Here is a 19,840-nt window from a genome sequence, read left to right as displayed (position 1 = left end):
TTAAATCCAATCTGGGTCTTTCTGTGTGGAGTTTATATATATATATGTGACCTGTCCAGGATGTACCATCACCTCTCACTCCTTTGACAGCTTGTTCCAGCCAACCCACAACCCTGAGTTGGTTACGCAGAAGAAGATGGATCACAGAACTTTAGAATAAAGTCAAATTTGAAAATGTAAGCTCAGGGTTGGTAGCAGAGCATATGCTAATTGATTCCGATTCACAAGATATAAATTTGACTTTGCTATTTTAAACCATATATGCATACATTTATAGCCTGTCCATAGCACTGATGCTGTATAGGCTATACACGCATGTCCAGCAATTTTCTTAATTTATAATGTATTTGTGAATTCTCAATAAGTTGTATCTTTGTCTTTCATTTTAGAAATGGATTTAGTGTCACACTTGCTGTGATGTCATTACAAGATGATTTTTAGTTTTATTATTCATGCAACTTCTTACAACTATTTTAATGATTGGATAACTATTTAAATGGCAATTCTTGAGGCTGCTGTCACTTTGAGTTAGATAAAAAAGCAAACAGATGAACGCTAGCTTCCCATAAGCACTACAAACATGTAGGAAGTGTGTCATAAAACTACAGTTCCTCACATGGCCACTAGAGGAAGGCTCTTAAAGTATATTAATCCCCAAATTTAAAATGGAACAGCTATTCCCAAACTCACCAGTGCTGTGGCACACTTAAAAACCAGAAAATCTCAATCTTACATTTTCACTCTAATTAAAATACAAGAGAAATTGGTATATTTCCTTGAATTTTTTGTGTTAAGTTATAAGCCCAATATGTGAGCCACCTGCAAATTAGACACAAAAGTCAATACATGTGTTGTACATTTAGGTCAGAGTATTGATTAATAGCACAAGCTAACCCCCTTATATTGCCAGTTTTATCTTTTTTTATATGAATAAATGTATTTATATAAATATGTAACTGTACATTATTATTACTTTGGACCACCTGCAGTACCTTTGTGGCCCACTATGGAGCCCCTGCTAGCACTTTGGTAATCCCTTCTTACTGTCTGCTCACTTTAGCTAATTATTTGTTTGTGGCAACTGTAAGGATATTTGTTTTAAAATAACTGACCTATTACAAGTGTAGGTTAGAGACAGGTGGGTTTCATTTCTGTCTTCTCTTATACTAAAAGACAGTCTAAGAAGTTGGCTGCCAGGTTTGTCCAACATGTATATAATTTGTAGCCTGTTTTACATGATCGAAAGTTAGAACTGTATTACTGAAGTAAATTAGCGATTCTTGCTACTCAGTTTAGCTAGCCAGCTAAGTTAGCTTACAGCTTCTACAACTGCTGGTTTAGAAAAAGGGCACGAGATGGCGGTAGCTAAAATGCTTAACTCTGAAGCCTGTTAAAGTCCTGGTCCGTTTTTTGTCTTTATATTCTATTTCTATATTTTAATAGTACTAGTATAAAGTATGGCGTGTCAACCATATTGTATTCTTCACTTCATTTGCATTTTTCTTAGGTAAATTACTTAAAACTGTAGTTGACAAACGAATCGGTTTAGCAGCTAGCCTCAAACCAGCAAAAACCACATAAGAGTTTATGGTGTGAGAAGATGGCAATTTGTTATAGTTAAGTGTTTCTTAAACACCTGTGGACAGTACAAGCACGAGGCCCTACAGGACTACTGTAGTAGATGTAAATTGAGCGGAGTCGACGCTTCTCTGCAGCGCCTCTAGGGCCGCACTTGTGCTCGCAGAGGAGGAGAGTAGTACAGGGAGGTGGGAGCGCGGAGGCAGGGCAAGCTCTGTGTGAGTTAGGGATAATGACAGACCGGCACGGCCGGAGTTTAGCAGAAAAATAAGAACCTGGTGAGCAAAATCCAGAGCCGCCGCGAAAAACCACTGAAGTCCGCGGCGGAAACATGCGATCTGACAGGAATCTACGTGTCCGCGTCTCACTTGTGCCTTTGCTAACACCTTCAGGGAGTTCACATGTTTCTGCGCGTCGACAAGGAGGCAATGTTTAGACGCAGACGAGCGACGGAGCCCCGCGGAGTTTGGATGTGTGTTTGGTAGCTTGTCAGATGAAAGAGTACAGTTTGTTGAATCGAGAGGAACGGCGCCAAGGAGCACCCCGAATGTAGCCTCCAGGGGAAGCGAAAAGCGAAACACTGTACCTGCCAGTGTGTGCCTTTGGTCACCCTGCTGTGTGTTTCGATTTCTCGTAGTTCTGTGAGGCTAACGTAGGAGAGGATGCAGGTGAAGAAGCAAAGGGACCCGGACCGGAGCGGCGGGGACATGCTGGAAGCAGACGGTCCCCGCAAAAACTCCTCGTGCTTCTCAAATATCAAGATATTCTTAATATCGGAATGCGCCCTGATGTTGGCACAGGGCACCGTCGGAGCATACCTGGTGAGTACAACACAACCCGAGCTCACGCAGGACTCGGAGTGCCTGCAGTGTGAACTGAGACCCCACTGCAGTGGGGGCTGCTCAGATCTGTGTTTACTGGGACTAGGCTATTGCATTTGGGGCTTTTCCTGCTCTGCATGCTTTTGACTAATGCAGCAGAACAGTGTCAGGACAGAAACCTGCCTTCTTCTCAGTAAAGTCTGCCCTTTAGGATAGTATGCCCTTTACCACTCTTTTGCTTGTGTTTTTATTGTGAGGAAAACCTCTATAGCTACTTTTCACTCATGTCTAATTTATCTCTAATGTGTCACAACTCAAACTAAATCATCATTTACCATCCATTTACCAGAGGGTGACTTTAAAACTCTGGTTAGCTTTAGTAATAATAGCCTAAACATATTTAGGATGTCAGAATTTGGCTGCTTTGACCCCAAATGACATTCAAGGTCAAAAATTTCCCCTCCATTACTTAAGCTTTCACATTTACTATTACTCATACAAATAAACTGTTAGTATGAGAAATAACATAATTAACACCTGCTTTCTTCTGATGAATCTTTGAAATGTGTCTTGGTGATGATGATGATGATGATGATGATGGAGTGTTACAGTAAAATTTGAACACAGGAATGCCTAATATAGATTTTGTTAAACAAAGCTCCCTGAAGTGCTTCAAATTTTTCCTCAAAGGGTCCCAGAGGATCTTTCACAACCTCGGGCGAACCACTCTGAACATTTAGTTTCAATATTAGCAGTGTTTATTCTCCAAGAATCACACTGATTTCTCAGCTTGCTTGTTCAATTATTAGAGTAAAACCCTAAATATCTTGTCCATATTTGGAGTGGAACATCTTATCTTAACTCTTACTGAACCTGCTGAGCATCAAGCATCCTGTGGCCCAGCAACAACAGAGCACAGTGGTGCCACTCGGGAGTCGCTTACGGGGAGGAGGGGGGTCTTTTTCTTCACTGTTTATTTCAGATTAAACAGGCATTTGCAGTTTTTTTGTAGTTTATTGGCACTGGACACCTGTTTAAACAGGAAAGGAAAGATAGACCTGCAGGTGAGGTTTGGAATCATTCACTTAGTGCCAAGCTTTTGGGCCTGTTTTTGTTTGTAAAACCCACCGAGCTGATTTACATGGAATATCATTTACTCAGCCAGGACTGAGGTACCTGGCTTAGTGACAGTCTAATGAGCTGGTGTCGACCTGTATGAGCTAATGCGGTGTCTGATTGGATGAAGGTGCTTAGGAGTGTTTACTGGCAGCAAAGGGGCAAAATTTAACTATCACGACCCCCTCTGATTTCTGTGAGCTGCTTACAGCACAAGACACTTACAGTAACAGCACGCTGTGCCTCCTGATTTAGCAGCTTGACTACAGGGGAACGGTTAACCTGCACAAACACATGAGAGCACACATGTACGTCTGCAGTCCGTGATTTATTAGGCCTGTTCTTTTTAGTTGTGCAAGTGAACAGAGGGAATTAACGGCTTTGAGTCTGAAGCAAATAATGAAAGATTGTTCTAGGCAGTCGAGTTCAATGGTCTAATGCACATTAGGGCTATAACTTTTTTTCTTTTCTTTTCCTGTCATTACTAGGTATGTTACAATACTAGACTAATAGTACAGACCCAAAGATATTCAGTTTATGATGAGATATTATAAAGACATATAAAAGGCTAAAACCAGAATATTTCCATTCCTTCTGCTTGGTAAAATGACAGAACTGATTTATTAATTGCTAAAATAGCTGAAAAATGAATTAAATTTTTTGATTCACTGGATTAATTGACTAATCATTTCAGTTTGGTGGACATAGAGTTTGAATCACAGTATTACAGGAAACTAAAGTCCTGGCTTACAATCATGCCAAAGCTTTTTAACATAATGTATGTGCACTCAGGATATGGGCTTTCAATAGGTAAACAAACAGCAACTCATCTGAAGTATGGCCATTTAAGCTGCTCTATTTTGCCGTGGTTAAAAAGGTATTTTGTTGCTGCCTTTTGATATCAATAGATCACATGCATGATGAATATATTCAAACATCCATTAAATAGTGATGCCTGATTAAAATTTTAAATTTAGGGTGTGGTGTTATATGTAAATCTATAAATAGAAAGCATTGGTCAGTTTTTGTATGCAGGGCCCAAGAGTTCAAAATCTATTGCTTATGTTATCACTTCTCACAAAACCACCAAATCTGACACTTGAAAGCTTTGAGCTACAAAGTAGGGCTGGGCCATATTATACCGTTCACGGTAATACCGGTATAATGTTAGGCAACGATAGGAAAATGAAATATCGCGATAGAATGGGAGTAAAACGCGCATGCGCAGTGCCTTTGTTTTCATACGCACATGGCCGATTGTTGAGTGAAACAGATGAACCAGAATTGGTTTGTAAAAATGGTGCAACTTCCGTGATGTGGAACTGGTTTGGTGTTTGTCCATCAGATACACAACAAAGCACATTTTTTTGCAGAACATGCAAGCGGCCGTTGTTATTGTCATATTTGTCGGACTAAGATGCTCTTAAATCTGGGAGTAATCTGGGTCCTAAACTCCGTATGCTTCAGGTCAAACAACACTGCAGCATCACTTAGAGTTAAAAACTTTCTAAATTCTTTCATCTTTAATAAAACGATCAGCATTGCTGCTTTACCAGGTGTAACTATAAAGTTTAACTTCCAGGCATCCATGAAAACAAAAGTTATTACATTTAACGGAGTTAGAAGTTAGCAGGAAGCTAGCGGAAGTTAGCTCGCTAGTTTCGCTAGTTACCTAAGCATGATATTGCATGTTCTGACTGAGAGATTTCTGAAAAAAATCAAACGTACAGCTCTGCTATCACTTCCAACATAAATGAAGACAGGAAACTAAACAGCAGTGACGTTTGTAGGGTTACTGAAGTTGGGCTAGCTGGTATATAATGATGTGCTACGTGATCGCTAGCGACACAGCTATGTTAGCATAACATAAACAGTGAAGCTGGAGGACGAACACTAACACTTTTCCACTTATAAAAGTTAACGTGAAGGTTCTTCATGGTTAGAGACAAATGCAATCGCATGGCAGGATGCTGTAAACGGACCAAACTTCAGTCAGGAGAACAACTGAGATAATCCATCCACAATACGAGGTTAGTCATTAATATACTGCAACAACATGGGAATAGAGCAGCTGCAGAGAATTCAACATTAATGAATCAATGGTACAGAAGTGGAGGAAGCAAGAAGAATGAGTTTAATAAAGTTTGATTTATCTGACTGCTTTGTTTCGCTTAATGTGCCTTATAATCCCGTGCACCTTATGGTCCGAAAAATGCGTACTGCACACTGCAGTTTAATGTTGCAAAGCACCTCTTTTTAACCATATAACCATATTATACGTGGTTATGCTCAGGATATGTCAGCCCATTTCTACTGGAAATGCCTTTTGGTTAAACTTTCAGCAAGGAATTTGCATTTGCACTGTTACATTTTTATAAAGCTTTAATGTACATAAAAACCAGCTTCTTGTTTAAGTGAAAATAAATGGAAGGTTGTCTTTTTGCGCTAGTAATGTTGTGGAGTTGTATTTTGTCTCGCATCAATTATATCGTCGGTTATATCGTTATCGCAAATTTTCAAATATATATCGTGATAAATATTTTTGGCCATATCACCCTGCTCTACTACAAAGTGCAACAACTGAACCTCAACAGTGTTTGTCTTGGCGCTGCAGGCCTGTCACACCAAGTGTGTTCAAACACGGAGGAAGCCCAAACATGGCTGTCCTTTTGAAATCTCAGTACTTATATAATGTATTATATAATACCTATAATGTTTTAACATAAGGTTTTAGGTGGGATCTGATTTGTTTAGTAACTTACCAGACATTTTTTGGTTTACTTCAGCCATTTTTGTTGATTGGAACACGAGTATAACCATTAACACACCTGTCAGATATCAGATTCTGTGAAAGTGTAAAATGTTGTTTTGAAAACTGCAGTACATTTCTAAAGAAGTGTTCAAACTATGCTATACAAGTTATTTAAAAAGAGAAAGTACTAACTAAAAGTTCATCTCTTTGCCCATGTCCTAAACTGTGGAGGCAGCTTCTTTTGGATGCCACTAACAGAGCTCTTTAAAAATAACCTATGCAGCCCTGTTCAAATACCTTTAGATAACCTTCAACCTGCTGTAAGCCACACCTCATAAAACAGATTGGATTCCATTCTAATAGCAGAAGCTTAGTTATAAACAGTTGCTCTCCCATCACAAATAGCACCATTTCTGCACATTTACATCAATGCTGAACCTCAATGTGCAGAAGTGACTGTCAGCAGTGAGCAGCTTTCTTCTGCATGTTGATAATTAAATGCCTGGTCAGTACATCCTGAGAAAAATTGTCTCCTCATGCTCACATAAGGTTTGCTCTTCTCATATTTGATGGGTTGTCAGCATGACGAGGTTTGTTTTGTTGCTGTGAGACAGATTAAACATTTCCACAGTCTGAGTTGTGATGCGGAGAAAATGTGGCTTTGACCACTGACCATTAAGCATTCCTCTCAGTTTTTCCTGTGTATTTTATGCTTGTAAGTGAAAAAACCGTGATGGAAAGCTGGTTGTTGAAGTCAGAAACGTGTTGAACCTGCAGACCAGAGTATGACTCATCCAGAGGGTTTCCACTGCTCAAACTGTCAGTCACAGGTGCTGACTGCAGGCTCTCGATAATGGGATGAGATGATGTGGTGGCTTTATTCCCTCTGTTTCAATGTTAATGTCTGCGTAGAGCTGCAGCTGTTATGTTAACAGGTTGTTGGGGCTCACTATTGTTTCTAACAGCTGGGTAAAACAGGATTGAGCTTAGATCCCAGCTGGGCAGAGCCAGCCAGGCATAAATGCAGCCCATCTAGTGAGTTTGCATTCCCGAGAAAGAGCCACCCAAGGGGCAGAAACGTCATGACTCATTCTGAAGTTTTCAATCCAACAAACTTCACTGAAGGACTCCGGCATGAGCCGCTCCCAACAATCATCTTCTCCGCACTTTGATAAGTAGTGAAAGAGTCACTGCAGTTGTGTTCAGAGAAGTGCAAAAATGACCTGCTGTCACATCTAACTTCTAAAAGTCACAGAAGACAGCTTATTTTAAACCCAAATGGCAAAACAGATAGACTGTATAGCATTGTTTTTTTTTGTTGGAAGTGACAGTCTACGCACCTGTTGTGTAGTAAGTATTGTGCACAGGTAAATAAAGTAAAGATAATGCACCCAGTAAACCCACAGATACAGATTGCAGTTCAATTTCAGGAGAACACAGTGTGTTGAGCTGTCACTGAAAGGACAGCTGTGGAGGAAGTGAAGGTACTAAATACAAGAAAAGCTGAAAATATATTCTATGTTCTACTGTTTAAAAATATAAAGCTGATGCTTCACTGTGATTCCTCCTGCAAACCAAACACTTAAAATGTACAGCATCAAGGTAAGGAAACATTCAAGTGTGTTTGCATGACGGACGAAAAGAGCAGTTTTCCACATTTAAGCCTTAAGCACAGAGCCTCTTGGAGCCACAAAGATTTTGTCTGCATTAAAACTGCTTATAAACCTAAATCAACTGTGTACATTAAATCACCATAATTGGAAAAGAAATGTGTAAAATGCTCCAGCAGCAGAAACCACAAGTTGACTGGTGGGGCCCTCTTTTCAGGGGATGTTTGTGTTAGTAGGATCTTTTCTTTCTTTTTTTTAGTAGCTCAATCAAAACTCCTTCATAGTGGCAGTTGGGAAAAGGGAAGTAGTTGTGCCCTTTAAAGGACAGTTTGAGCCAAATATATAAATAGCATTTTATACTCTCTAAAATGTGCCACTGTGGTTCACATTGCTCAGAGAGACTCTTCCCACAGATCCGTCTTTACTGAGAAATCATGGCATGCACATGTCTAACTAAATTTAAAGTGTTAATTGTCCGTCTCTGTATATCCTGACTATAAATGTGGCCTCACAGTATTTATTCCCTGACCTCTGAATCGTATCTGACAAACAGGTTTGCCAAAAAACTATCCTATACAACCTTTCTGTTGTGTTTGCTTTGTTTAGAAGTTACTGGTAAGCTCTAACTCTTGCTCTGGATGACAGCTGGTGAACAAGAGAAGCAATGAAAGTAAATGTTGCTGTGCCCAGCTAATCAGAAACAGAGGCCTGTTGCCTGGGAGGAGCCACGGCGTGGAACATCTGAACAGCTCGTTATTCAGGATGTTCCAGTAGAAAGGCACACTTTAAAGCAATGTGACTGATGATGATGGAAACACGTGATTTATAGCAGTGCTTGAAAGAATCAAGCACAGGCCCTATTTAGATCCACTAATAGTTAATGTGTGTTTTTATGTTTGAATAATCATGCTTCCTCAATGGCTCTTGTTTTAAAATCCAGATATGTATTCGACATTTTTTTTTTCTTCATTCCACATTATTCGCATGGCCCCACATTTTACTTATTTGTTCCTTTTTTTTGTCCTCTTGTTTTTAGGTGAGTGTGCTGACCACCCTGGAGCGGCGGTTCAACCTACAGAGTGCTGACGTCGGAGTGATAGCCAGCAGCTTTGAGATAGGCAACCTGGCACTTATCCTGTTTGTCAGCTATTTTGGGGCTAAAGCACACCGGCCCCGTCTGATCGGCTGCGGTGGCATCGTCATGGCACTCGGCGCTCTGCTCTCAGCTTTACCCGAGTTTCTAACAAATCAGTATGAGATAGGGGAAGTGTGGAGGACTAATGAGGGTCGGGATTTTTGCTCCAGTAGTAACAGTTCAGAGGCTCAGCAAGCGGAGAAAAATGTATGTGACAACAAGGCCAACACCAACATGATGTACCTGCTGCTGATCGGAGCCCAGGTCCTGCTGGGGATTGGAGCCACGCCAGTGCAGCCCCTGGGGGTCTCCTACATCGATGATCACGTAAAGAAGAAAGACTCCTCACTCTATATAGGTGAGCCATATTAAAAATTCTTAGGGTGTCATCAAAGGAAGAAACGTTTTGCTCTTTTTGAGCAACACATTGATTTCCCGAGGAAATGAAACCTTGTGTGTTTGTTCATCGCCATCAGGTCTAATGTTTACATAGCTTAAGTCAACATATTATGCATGTGCACTTCTGCTGCACACCATCTCCCTTTGTTCCCAGCGCAGGCCTGTTCATGTGAGTGCCAGGTGAGCACATCTTGGAGCTGTTTAATCTCCATTGCAGTGGTTTAAGTGGTAAAGAGGCCAGAAATGGGTGAAATGTGTCGGTCTGCTGTGTTTGCGCTCCTCTCTCAAATCCAGGATGCTGCTGATGTGGCTAGGTTTAAGGTGAATTCAGAGTGCTTTCTGTGCAAAAGTGTGAATTCACAGTAGCTGTTTAGAGATTAGAGAGCAACTAAATCTGAGGCCTTACAATTTGTAAATTTGACTAGTAAGGTTCTTGATAGATATATATAGATATAGATATACATACACACACACACCATACAGAATTGAAAATAAGTTTTTCAGTGTATTCATTTAAAAAAAAGGTTTCATTGACTTACAGTTATGCATGATTAATCTTTCCCTTTACATGTAAACCACAGGCAAAAATCCCAATCAGTCTGTCTCTATGTTTTGACTGGGCCTGTAATTTGTTATCCAGATTGAAACATCAACCTTTGATAGAGTGCATGAGATGTGTCTGAATAGCAGGCAATGTTTGTTACCAGTGTGCAGCAGAGACAATGAGAGCCTGAATGTAGGATGAGTTCAGGCTGGTACACACCCTTCCTGATACATTTGCACAGCAGCGTGCTGTGTGTCACTCCAATACAGATGTGACCTGTGGACAAAGCCAGCAGTGTGCTTTGTAATCTCATGGCCAAAGCTGATGTTCTTGATTGCCAGTCATTGTGTTTATTTCAACGTGTTTTTTTTGTTGTTGTTTTTTTTAAAAAGCACATTGTCAGGAGCTCTATGATTTCAAACAGAGCTCAGAGTATCACAAAAGGCTTTAACATTTTCGCACCACAGTGTCGATGCTTGTAATCGGTTTATAGTGGGAAGTGGACTGTGAGTGATTGAAGTTTGGTAGGCACAGGGGGGGAGAGATTTGGTCCTGCCTTCCTCTGATAAGCTGCTAGGAGAGCTGGAGGAAAAACAAGCGGTGAGCAGCGAGGAACAATGTGTTATTGAGTCGTGCTCAGCTGATTGTCCTAATCCTTCTGCTGCAGGCTTGTCATGTGCCCCCAGCTCCATGAATGGTGTATATTGTCTGAATTTCCTTTCATATTTTGTTACATTTTTGGATTATTCATTCAGTTTACTTCAGCAATAACAATGTTGAGAAACACACCAAGTTGTGTTTCATAAGTCTTTGTTGTTCTTCCACTGTGTTTGGTTATTTACTGCACATTAATTAATTTTAAACAGGTTCTGTGGCCAATGTCTTGAGCTTCAGTTTCATAGTTCACTTTAGCTCCCTACACACCAGTAAAGATCATCTGTGTAGAAAATGAATAAAAGCAGAATACACACTATACCTTAAATTGGCAATAATAGAAACAAGAGATTCTTTAGTTTCTTTTATTGACACATATACATACATAATAATCAAAACACTTGGTTTAATAGATCAAAACTAATGACACAAGTAATTTACAACAAGCAAAAACAAAGTAGAGAAGTAAAGATGGCAAGGATCCATCACTTTGTGAAATAATTAATGAAAAAATGGTTCAGCAGTTCAGCTTCCAGCTTCTTCTAAGCTGGATCATATGGATCATAGACCATCAAGTGAACATAGCAAGATTATTTAATTTAAAAAAAGTGCTTTATTTAATACTTTAACACCTTTCCAATTCTAATCTTTTTCAGGCTATTTAACCTCTGCAGAAAGGTTTGCAGAGAGTGTTTTGATGGGGAGTTTAGGCTTGGTTTTTAGGAAATGTTCATAACATAAAGAGCACGCCTTTTAATTCTTTAACAATAAAACCTTACTTTTAACACATAGTTCTCACAGCAGTCGCAGGCAGATGTGTTAGCACACACAGTAAAGCTTCCTCTGCAACCACTGCTGTCTCATTTTCAGCAGAATGATGATACATTAAGACTTGGACACGTTCACACTTGCAAGTGTTAACAAATAGTCAGGATTTAAAGCAGAAGAAATATGTTTTTACGTATTGTTTAATTCACTATCATATCATTTTAAGCTCAGCCCCAGTTTGAAAAATATCGGCACAATTAATGATCCTAATCTGTAAGTGATGGTGTTTTTATCTCAGCACAGCTGTTACCCGTCACTGTTGTCAAAGCATATTTCCACCCAGTGATGAGTTATTGTTAAGGTCTGAACTAAATGGCGAGGTGACGAGCACATACCTTTGAAGAGGGCAGGTCTCGCGCCATGTTCAGTACAGTGGTTCAGGGAGAGTGTAGCATAGAGGCCTGGAGAGGAGTCATAATTACAGAGTTAGGCAGGAATGCCAACCAGCCAGCAATGAGGTGGGTCTGACTGGGCCGGGACGCTCACGCATACCACACAGGCCTATGAAAAACAACTCCTCGAGAGGCTCTGCCTTCCTACTTTTACTGTGTACACTGCAGCAGACATGTGTCTCTACTCTTTTAACAACAACTGTAAAACACACTAAAGGCTGGTCTGTTGTGACTCTTCAGAGAGCTTTTTGGTCTCTTTCTGATTATAATATGTTTTCTGTCATTGTTAATAGATTTATTTTTTTTTTGCTAAGCCTCCATTGGTAAGTGGTAGGCTACATGTTCTACTTAAAAGAAAGTACCTTAGTGTTCTGAAGAAGTCAGTTTGAATCACGTTGCCACCGCGGAGTCGAGCATCATCAATCGAATTTCCCAGAGGAACCCACCCGAGGGATTAATAAAGTTCTATCTTATCTTATCTTATCTTATCATCAGGTATTTTATTGGATGCTGTTGTCTTGGTTTGTTTTCCAGTCTAGATGTAGCCACTGGTCGCTGGCCAAAGGAAATAAATATGATTGGACAGATTGCGTCAACAGGATCTCTATTCCCACTGCTCCATGACCTTTCATTATTCACTTCTAATTTTGGCTCTTCCCACAGGACCCCCAACTGCATAAATACAGTGTCCAGGACAGTCACACAGAAGCCTCTAGAGCTGATGTTGTGTGTCTTACTGACTTCACACAGCTGTCTGTTTAGGTGTCAGACGTTTTAAACAGCCTCTGATTACGTCATCGTAATGTAAAGCATGCGTTGCCTGCAGTATAGTACACACAAGGGTTGAGTGGAAGTATGAAATGGATAAAAAAAAATGATGTAGTTATTTTAGGATAATGAATCAAACTTCCACTTCAATCATTTCTGGAGCTAGACAACTAATATGGCACATTCAGGAATAAATTTGTAGGTTAAAATTATTTATATCATTCACAGTGCTCATTATCTTTGCAGTTCAAATGTCTTTGTCTGTCTGAATAGTGAGAGAACATTTGTATATGCCCTATTGGCCACAGTCATCACTGAAAACATAATGAAAACACTATTAGGAAAAGCAGTTTGTTAACTAGCAATCTGTGGTCTCCGTGATTTAATCTGCTAACAAACATCACAGTCTGTGATTCATACAGTTATAAGCACAAATTTGTTCTCAGTCTAAGCTTTGGGTAGGGAAGTTCCTGGTGACTAATTTCCTAATTGGGTAAATGGGAGGGAAAAAAGTCGGAACAAATCTACAAGTCTAAAAGTTACAAATAGTCAAAATGGAGTTCAGTTGAACATATATGGTTAAATATTGCATGTATAATCACAGACACAGTAATAGATTAGTTTGCTGAGTGTGGTTAATTGGCAGTGCTAGCACCACAGATTATATGGCTGCAACCAACGTCCTTCTTTCCCTGCAGGAAAGCTTCCTTGCACCTGTATAGAAAGTGTTTACGCATTACTGTAGTGATTATAAGTTTTGGGGTGGGGGTTTCTTACGGCCTACATACAAACTTTCCTTTACAAGATCAATTCTATCTTATTCTATGCCGCTAAACTGTGGTGGTCTGTGTGGCTGTCACCTGTCTTACTTTCCACTTGTTGTTTGTGTACAACTTCCTTTCACACAGAGAGGTGTTTCTGTCTCCTTTTGACAAAGAGCTGTGGTAAACTTTCACAGCCACATCATACCAAAGAGACTTCTACCTGGAAAGTCTTTAAAAATGTGTTTCCTGTCTTTGTACTTTTCTTCCAATCACTTTTTTGTATTTTATCTTCAGCCCTCATTATTATCTAGGGCAAAATGTAGTGCTAATTTATTCAAACCTACATATTTTACCATTTTTGTTTACTTTAGCCCCTCAGAGATAAATTTAGCTTCAGGTTTGTTAAGAAAATTGTTGAGTGGTTGCAGTGACAACGGTCTCGGAGGGATCCTCGAGAAGCTTGTCAACATTCCTCCTAAAATGCTTTGAATCCAAACCACTGCTGTGGTATGGCGTTTATATAAGCTACTTAAAGTCGGCGCATGGTAATGTCATCTTGAAGGATTAGATCCTAAATGGGTTTTTCCATCCATGGTATAAGCTGCATGCAAAGTTTGCCTAGCAACAGAAGTTTGGTTTATCTCAAGATGATAAATAGGGTTGCATTAACCTTTCATCAATGAGCCGCTGCTTCCCTGCATCACTGTAATGAACACTATCTGTCCGCCATATGTGACAGCATGCAACCGTCTGCTGCTCTACAGGCTGATTGGCATAGAGGAGTTTACAGTGCATTGAGTTGCAGGCCCTGATACAGTGTACTCCCTGCTCAGTTACTTCTACTCTGGTTCTAGAGGCTATAGAGGGCAATGAACACGAGATTATCTTGTATCCAACCGGTCAACAACATGCGGTCCTAGAGCTAATCACTAATTATCCCTGAATACTCTGAGTAGCACGTCAAGTAAGAGTCAGAGAGGAAGCAAGGAGACATAGTGCAGAGCAGTGGGAGTCTGCACCCTTAACAGTGCTCCAGTTTTGGTAAATGGGGAAATCACTATAATTGATTAGCAACTTGCCCTGAGTGAAAGGTTCATTAAATTTGTGTAAAAGGAGTTGTTTGATGCAAGTCTTCCGCCATTCCTGCCTCTAATGAGGTAATTTCTCAGTCCCGTGCAGCGATAAGACAAGACATACTGATCAGTTTATAGTTAGATTTTGCACAAGCTGCTGTTTGCAGACAATGAGAGCCAATTAAAGAGTTTGTTTATCTAGAGGAATCAAATGAGGCCAGTTTGAAAAATTATCTCATAATGTTTCATTAACCTCACACTGGTGTGAATTTAGCACAAGGGGTGATTTGTAAAATTCCAGATTTCTGCTGTGTAGTAGGAGCACTCGTCATCTAAAGTGAATCACCTCCCTGTCAATTTGTTGTTTTTGGATTTAATATTGCACTCATGCTGTGATTATTCCACTTTATATCTGGCTGGGCCGATTAGATGTAAAGATAAACAGTTTCACTTGTTAACAACTAAATTGTTGTAATTTAATTACATTTACAAAGTTTAAAAGGAATCAAATAAAAAAAACAAAAACAAAGGATAAACACCTTAAAATGTGTGAAAAATAGTGTGAGAATAGTGAGAGAAGAAACAATTAGCCAGTTAATGAGCATTCAATAGACAGTTACTATATTGACAAGGCTCTTTTACAGTCCTGTGCACCTTCAGAGCAACTCTACCATGCTAACATGAGTCCCATCCTTAACCTTTAAGATTAAGGTTTCAAGTCAGATTGTCATACAAAACTGAACAAACGGTTGAGACAATAGGTTCGTCCTTCTAGCTGCTTGTTCCCGACACTATCAGTCATGCAATACACATCTGCAGAGTTTGACCAATTTGTGACTGTTTTTTTTTTTATAGTTCCGCTGATGGTGAAAGACTTTTTACAGTCTGCAATTGCACCATCAAGGAGTGAAAAAAAGTGTACATTTGGCCTTTAAAAAATAGGTCAGATGATATGGATCATCACAGGATGGCATGATATGAAAGCCTTAACCTCTGTCACTGAAACCTACACAGTCGTACACTGAAGCTCCTGGCTGCAACCCATCTGATCTTATTATTAATTTTTTCATTATTATCTCTATTGTATTTTTGGCACCCTGCTGTATTCACAGCCACTGTTTTGGTCTGAACATGCTTGTGACACCTTTTCCTCTTCATCACGAATTCCTGCCGACTCTGCAGCCAGGCAGTCTTCTAGAGGCAATCTGGGTCAGGCACCGTCACTGCTGATTAAAAAGGGGATTTTTTTTGTCATCCATTGAGGGAGGAGCACTGGGATAAGAGGTGGGATGAGACAGATCATAAACACAGCGGCATCAACAGACTGTTGCCACAGAAACGTCCGGTTGTTAGGCTTCTGTGTTTCTTTTTTTTTTGGGGGGGGGGTGGAATTTTTCCTATCCTGATGCAGTGATGGATACAGCCACTAGTCTGATCTTAAAAACAAAAATCACACACAGATACACCTTTGACTTTCCATACCTGTACCTGTCCTTTTTAAGAACTTTATAGCAAGCCCTCTCCTTGGACAAGGTCTTACATGGATTCACATGGCTTTACCACAAATCCCAAACCTCATTGATTGAGTGGTGCGTAAGTGGTTGCTCTGTGGGCTCCTAGGATTACACAGAAGCATGTTCAGCACTTAATCCCCATATCAGTGATGGCAGAGACTGAAGGATAACAGTGCCTAATTAAATGGACTCTGATCAATAAGTAGGCAGTAATCATAAGTGACTGTTGGACTCAGTCAGCCTTTATTTATTTCTCCAGTCCCACTGTGTTATGCTCCTTTCAATAGGTGTTGAATCAGAAGGCTTTCTGTGACACTGCAGTTTGATTGACATTAATCTGTATTAATATCTGCATAGAAGGATAATCTGAAAGGGACAAGATTTTGATTTAGCTTCGGTGTCTGTTTCTGATCATGTTTGAACAGGCTTTGGTTTCCTGTTGCTCTCCCTTGGAGCAAAATAGGGATTGTATAATTTTAACCTGAACAAGTTGCACTCCTTTAACCATTTGCTATTAGCAATTTAGCTTCTCCATTCATTAACAATGACCATGAACACTTCTTGGCCCAGATATCTGCTGGCTAAGGTGAAATTTTGGCCGTTGTCCTCAGAGGCTGAGTCAGCAAAATGGCTGATGGATTGATCATATCCTTCTCCAAAGTAAGAGTCCAGAGTGTATTGTATGATTGATTTCTGTGTTAAGTACTTAAAATTAATTTAAAAAGAAAGTTAAAAAAAAAGACTTTTTGTCATTATAAGTTGAATGTCTTTTGGTTTTTGGACTTGGTTTTAAAAACAAGAAACACAAGTTAGAGGCTTTGAAAAAATGTCGTTAGTGTTATGTAACACTTATGTAATATTTCACACACCAAATGACTAAACAGTTATTAATAATACACAACAGATTAATCAGTACTAGCAGAAAGATTAAAAGTTTGAGTAGACTTTGTTTGTTAATGCTGTTTCTTAGTTGCACATGTCTAAGATGACCTCGCCCATCTAAGGTTTCATTTTGACTCAGACTGTAATTACACTGATCTGAGACATTAGTATAAGACCTAAAAGAGTAGTTTGTTCAGTCAGTCTCTTATCACTTACAGTAAATTCCTTCAGTAAGTAGTGAAATCCCACCTAAACATGAGGTCACAGATGAGTTCCTCACAGTGCGTTGTACTAACTCTAAAATTAAGAATGAGAGAGCTGTGACAGAGTTTAGGGTCTGGATAGAAATATGATTTTAGACATTGCCCAAATGCTTTCTGCCTTTTATTTGTCCTCAAAACACTTCACTCATCATATCTTCCACATCAGTTCTCCTTTTCCGCAGGATGCAGCACAATTAGTGCTCCATTTTATTTGGTGGCGGACATGATGTTGTACACTTGGCTGTGTTTTTATGTGCCTGCTTCTCCCATCTTTCCGAGGAAAAAAGGAGAGATGGGCTGCTGGCATCTTTATTCTAATAATTAAGCCAAACCACCTGCTGAAGAAGCTGTTACCAGCTGCTGTCAGAGAGTCCAGAACCTCTCTGTGCTCCTCGTCTTCAATAGAGCAGCTGCAGCTCTCCAGCACAGACCATATATGCGCTGGTCTTTTTGCCCCTTGCCTTGATCCAAGCAGCCCACTGCTCAACAGTGGAGACTGTGTCTTGCACCGTCTCAGCTCCAGCGTCTAAAAGCTGATTACAAACGGATCACTGTATGACCAGGCTTCACTCTGTTACATTAACTCCTACACACCATCTACCCGTCATTCTCTCCCTCTGTCTCTTTGTGTCTGTCCTCCTCTGCTGACCCTGCGTTCACAGACTTTGCAGTCTGGCCGAGTCCTCTGAGCTTCTAGCGTCACATCAGTAGTATGTTTGAAAGCATGCCCAGTCTGCTTATGTAATCGTACAGCACAAAAAGACCATCATTATTGTTGTAATAGCATTCAAAGCATCCATTACCCAAATATTTGGAAATTGCTATCCTGCAATTTCCAGAAAAGGCCTTACTGATCATTATACTGATAATGGCATGGTTAACTAATTGGGAGTGTGGATTTAAATCCATAGGACATGAAACAAAAACAAATGCACCTCGGTCAGATCCAGCTAATACTGGTGCCATTTAGGTTAATGAGGGCTTTCACTGCTTCCTGGAACAGTTTAATGACATAAGGTTAATTGGACTCAAAGATTAAGTTACTGCATTTCAGGCTAAAGTAGCATACTGTCATTGACCTGGGAGGTGAAAGAAAAGACAGATTATAGACACACTTAGAACAAGCCTCCTGGATTATGAAGTACAACTGTATGTGGGAGGACCTCTCATCAGTGTTGGCTGTAGGTTTGGAAATTTGCCCTCTGATGCATTAATTTTTTGATTCTAAATCTTCAAAATGGGGCTACATGTTAAGACATTAGTCTGTGAACTCTTAGGGCGACCGTGGTTCAGGGGTTTGGGAAGCTCATCTTGTAACCGGAAGGTTGCCGGTTCAGTCCCCAGCTCTGTCTGTCCTGGTCATTGTGTGCTTGGGCAAGACACTTCACCCTACCGCCTACTGGTGTTGACCAGAGGGGCCGATGGTGCGATATGGCAGCCTCGCTTCTATCAGTCTGCCCCAGGGCAGCTGTGGCTACAACTGTGGTTTGCCTCCACCAGTGTGTGAATGTGAGAGTAAATGAATTGTAAAGCGCTATATAAATGCAATCCATTATTATTATTATTATTATTATTATTATTATTATTATTATTATTACTACCAATGTACTCTTGCCTCAGTGGTGAAAAGAAATACAACTTTTAAAAACAATCATTTTTAGCTTCTTTCACCTCTGGCTAGGCCTTTTTAAAAATGTATTTTCCATAGTCCAGCATGTATCTGTAAGGAGACACACAGGGTATGAACACACTTTTTTTTTCTCTCCCAAAAGGTTTAATATGATGGCCTCACTCTGTTTTATATAATGTATGAGGTCCAGATGGGGATTGTTTTGTTTTTGTTTTTTAGATTAAAAACGCATTTATTTCCATGACAGGACTACAATGTTCCAGCTCTGTCTTGTATCTCACTCGATAAAAGGCTTTTTCTTTTACCATCCCGCCGCACAGTGTTTTACTTAAATGATTTTTCTCTGTATTGTCATCCAAAGGGAAGTGGCAGCTCAGCTGTGCCAGCCTCTGAATTATAAAAGAGGATAAAGATTGTCTGACACAGATGATATATCATATAGTATATAGTTTTTATACGTCTTAGACATGTAATGGTTTGTATGAAAATAGTAAAACAATATATAATATAAGCAGGACAACTATATGTGGTGATTAATTTTTTAGTTTACAATATATCAGCAAGTGTATCTGACCAGCAACCTCAAACTCAGTGATATCCAGTTTTAGTTTATACAAGAGAAAATAAGCACATTTGAGATGCCTGAATATTTGAGGGTTTTGGTTTATGGTACAGTTAGTTGGGGGGGGGTTTGTTTTGTTTTGTTTTTTGGTGGTTCTCCTATATTATATAAAGAGTATTTTACTCATATACATTGATTAGTGTGTAAATACATCTAACAAACTTATAATTCATCCATTAATAATATGCAAGAGTGGGCGCTGGTTTGTGGAAGCTGCCAGAAGTTGCCTTGCCAACTTGAATACAGTGGCCGAGATGGACATCAGTATTTTGCCTAATTATGTTTTATATATGTAGCTCACGGTGTGGAGGAGAAGTGTTCCTGTGGCATGGAGGGAAATTTTTAGACTCGTATCAGGAGACAGTAGGGTGATAACGTGAGGATGTGTAGCCTTTCGCGAGGCCCTATTTAGGCCACGACCTGTCTGGGCTTAAATTGAGCCAGAGTCCAGATTAACGTGATGGGGTGTTGAGGGGGAAAAGTCCTGCTGGAAAG

General features: G+C 39.9%; 1 protein-coding gene across 1 annotated transcript in view; it reads left to right on the top strand.

The window, feature by feature from the left end:
- Positions 1-19,840, top strand: part of slco3a1a (solute carrier organic anion transporter family member 3A1a) — a 40,128-nt gene that overhangs the window by 1,499 nt on the left and 18,789 nt on the right. Inside the window, exons 3-4 of the mRNA XM_085359210.1 lie at positions 2,216-2,399; positions 8,914-9,370. Of these exons, the coding sequence (XP_085215336.1) occupies positions 2,241-2,399; positions 8,914-9,370 (616 nt within the window). The 5' untranslated portion in view covers positions 2,216-2,240. The remainder of the gene's footprint in view (positions 1-2,215; positions 2,400-8,913; positions 9,371-19,840) is intronic.

The sequence above is a fragment of the Diplotaxodon limnothrissa genome, linkage group LG7 (genome assembly GCF_057381915.1).
Source record: "Diplotaxodon limnothrissa isolate DT_005_m linkage group LG7, D_limnothrissa_male_GT1.1, whole genome shotgun sequence".
Classification (NCBI taxonomy): Eukaryota; Metazoa; Chordata; class Actinopteri; order Cichliformes; family Cichlidae; genus Diplotaxodon; species Diplotaxodon limnothrissa.
Note: the sequence above shows the minus strand (reverse complement) of the source record. Positions and strands in the feature narration are given on the sequence as shown.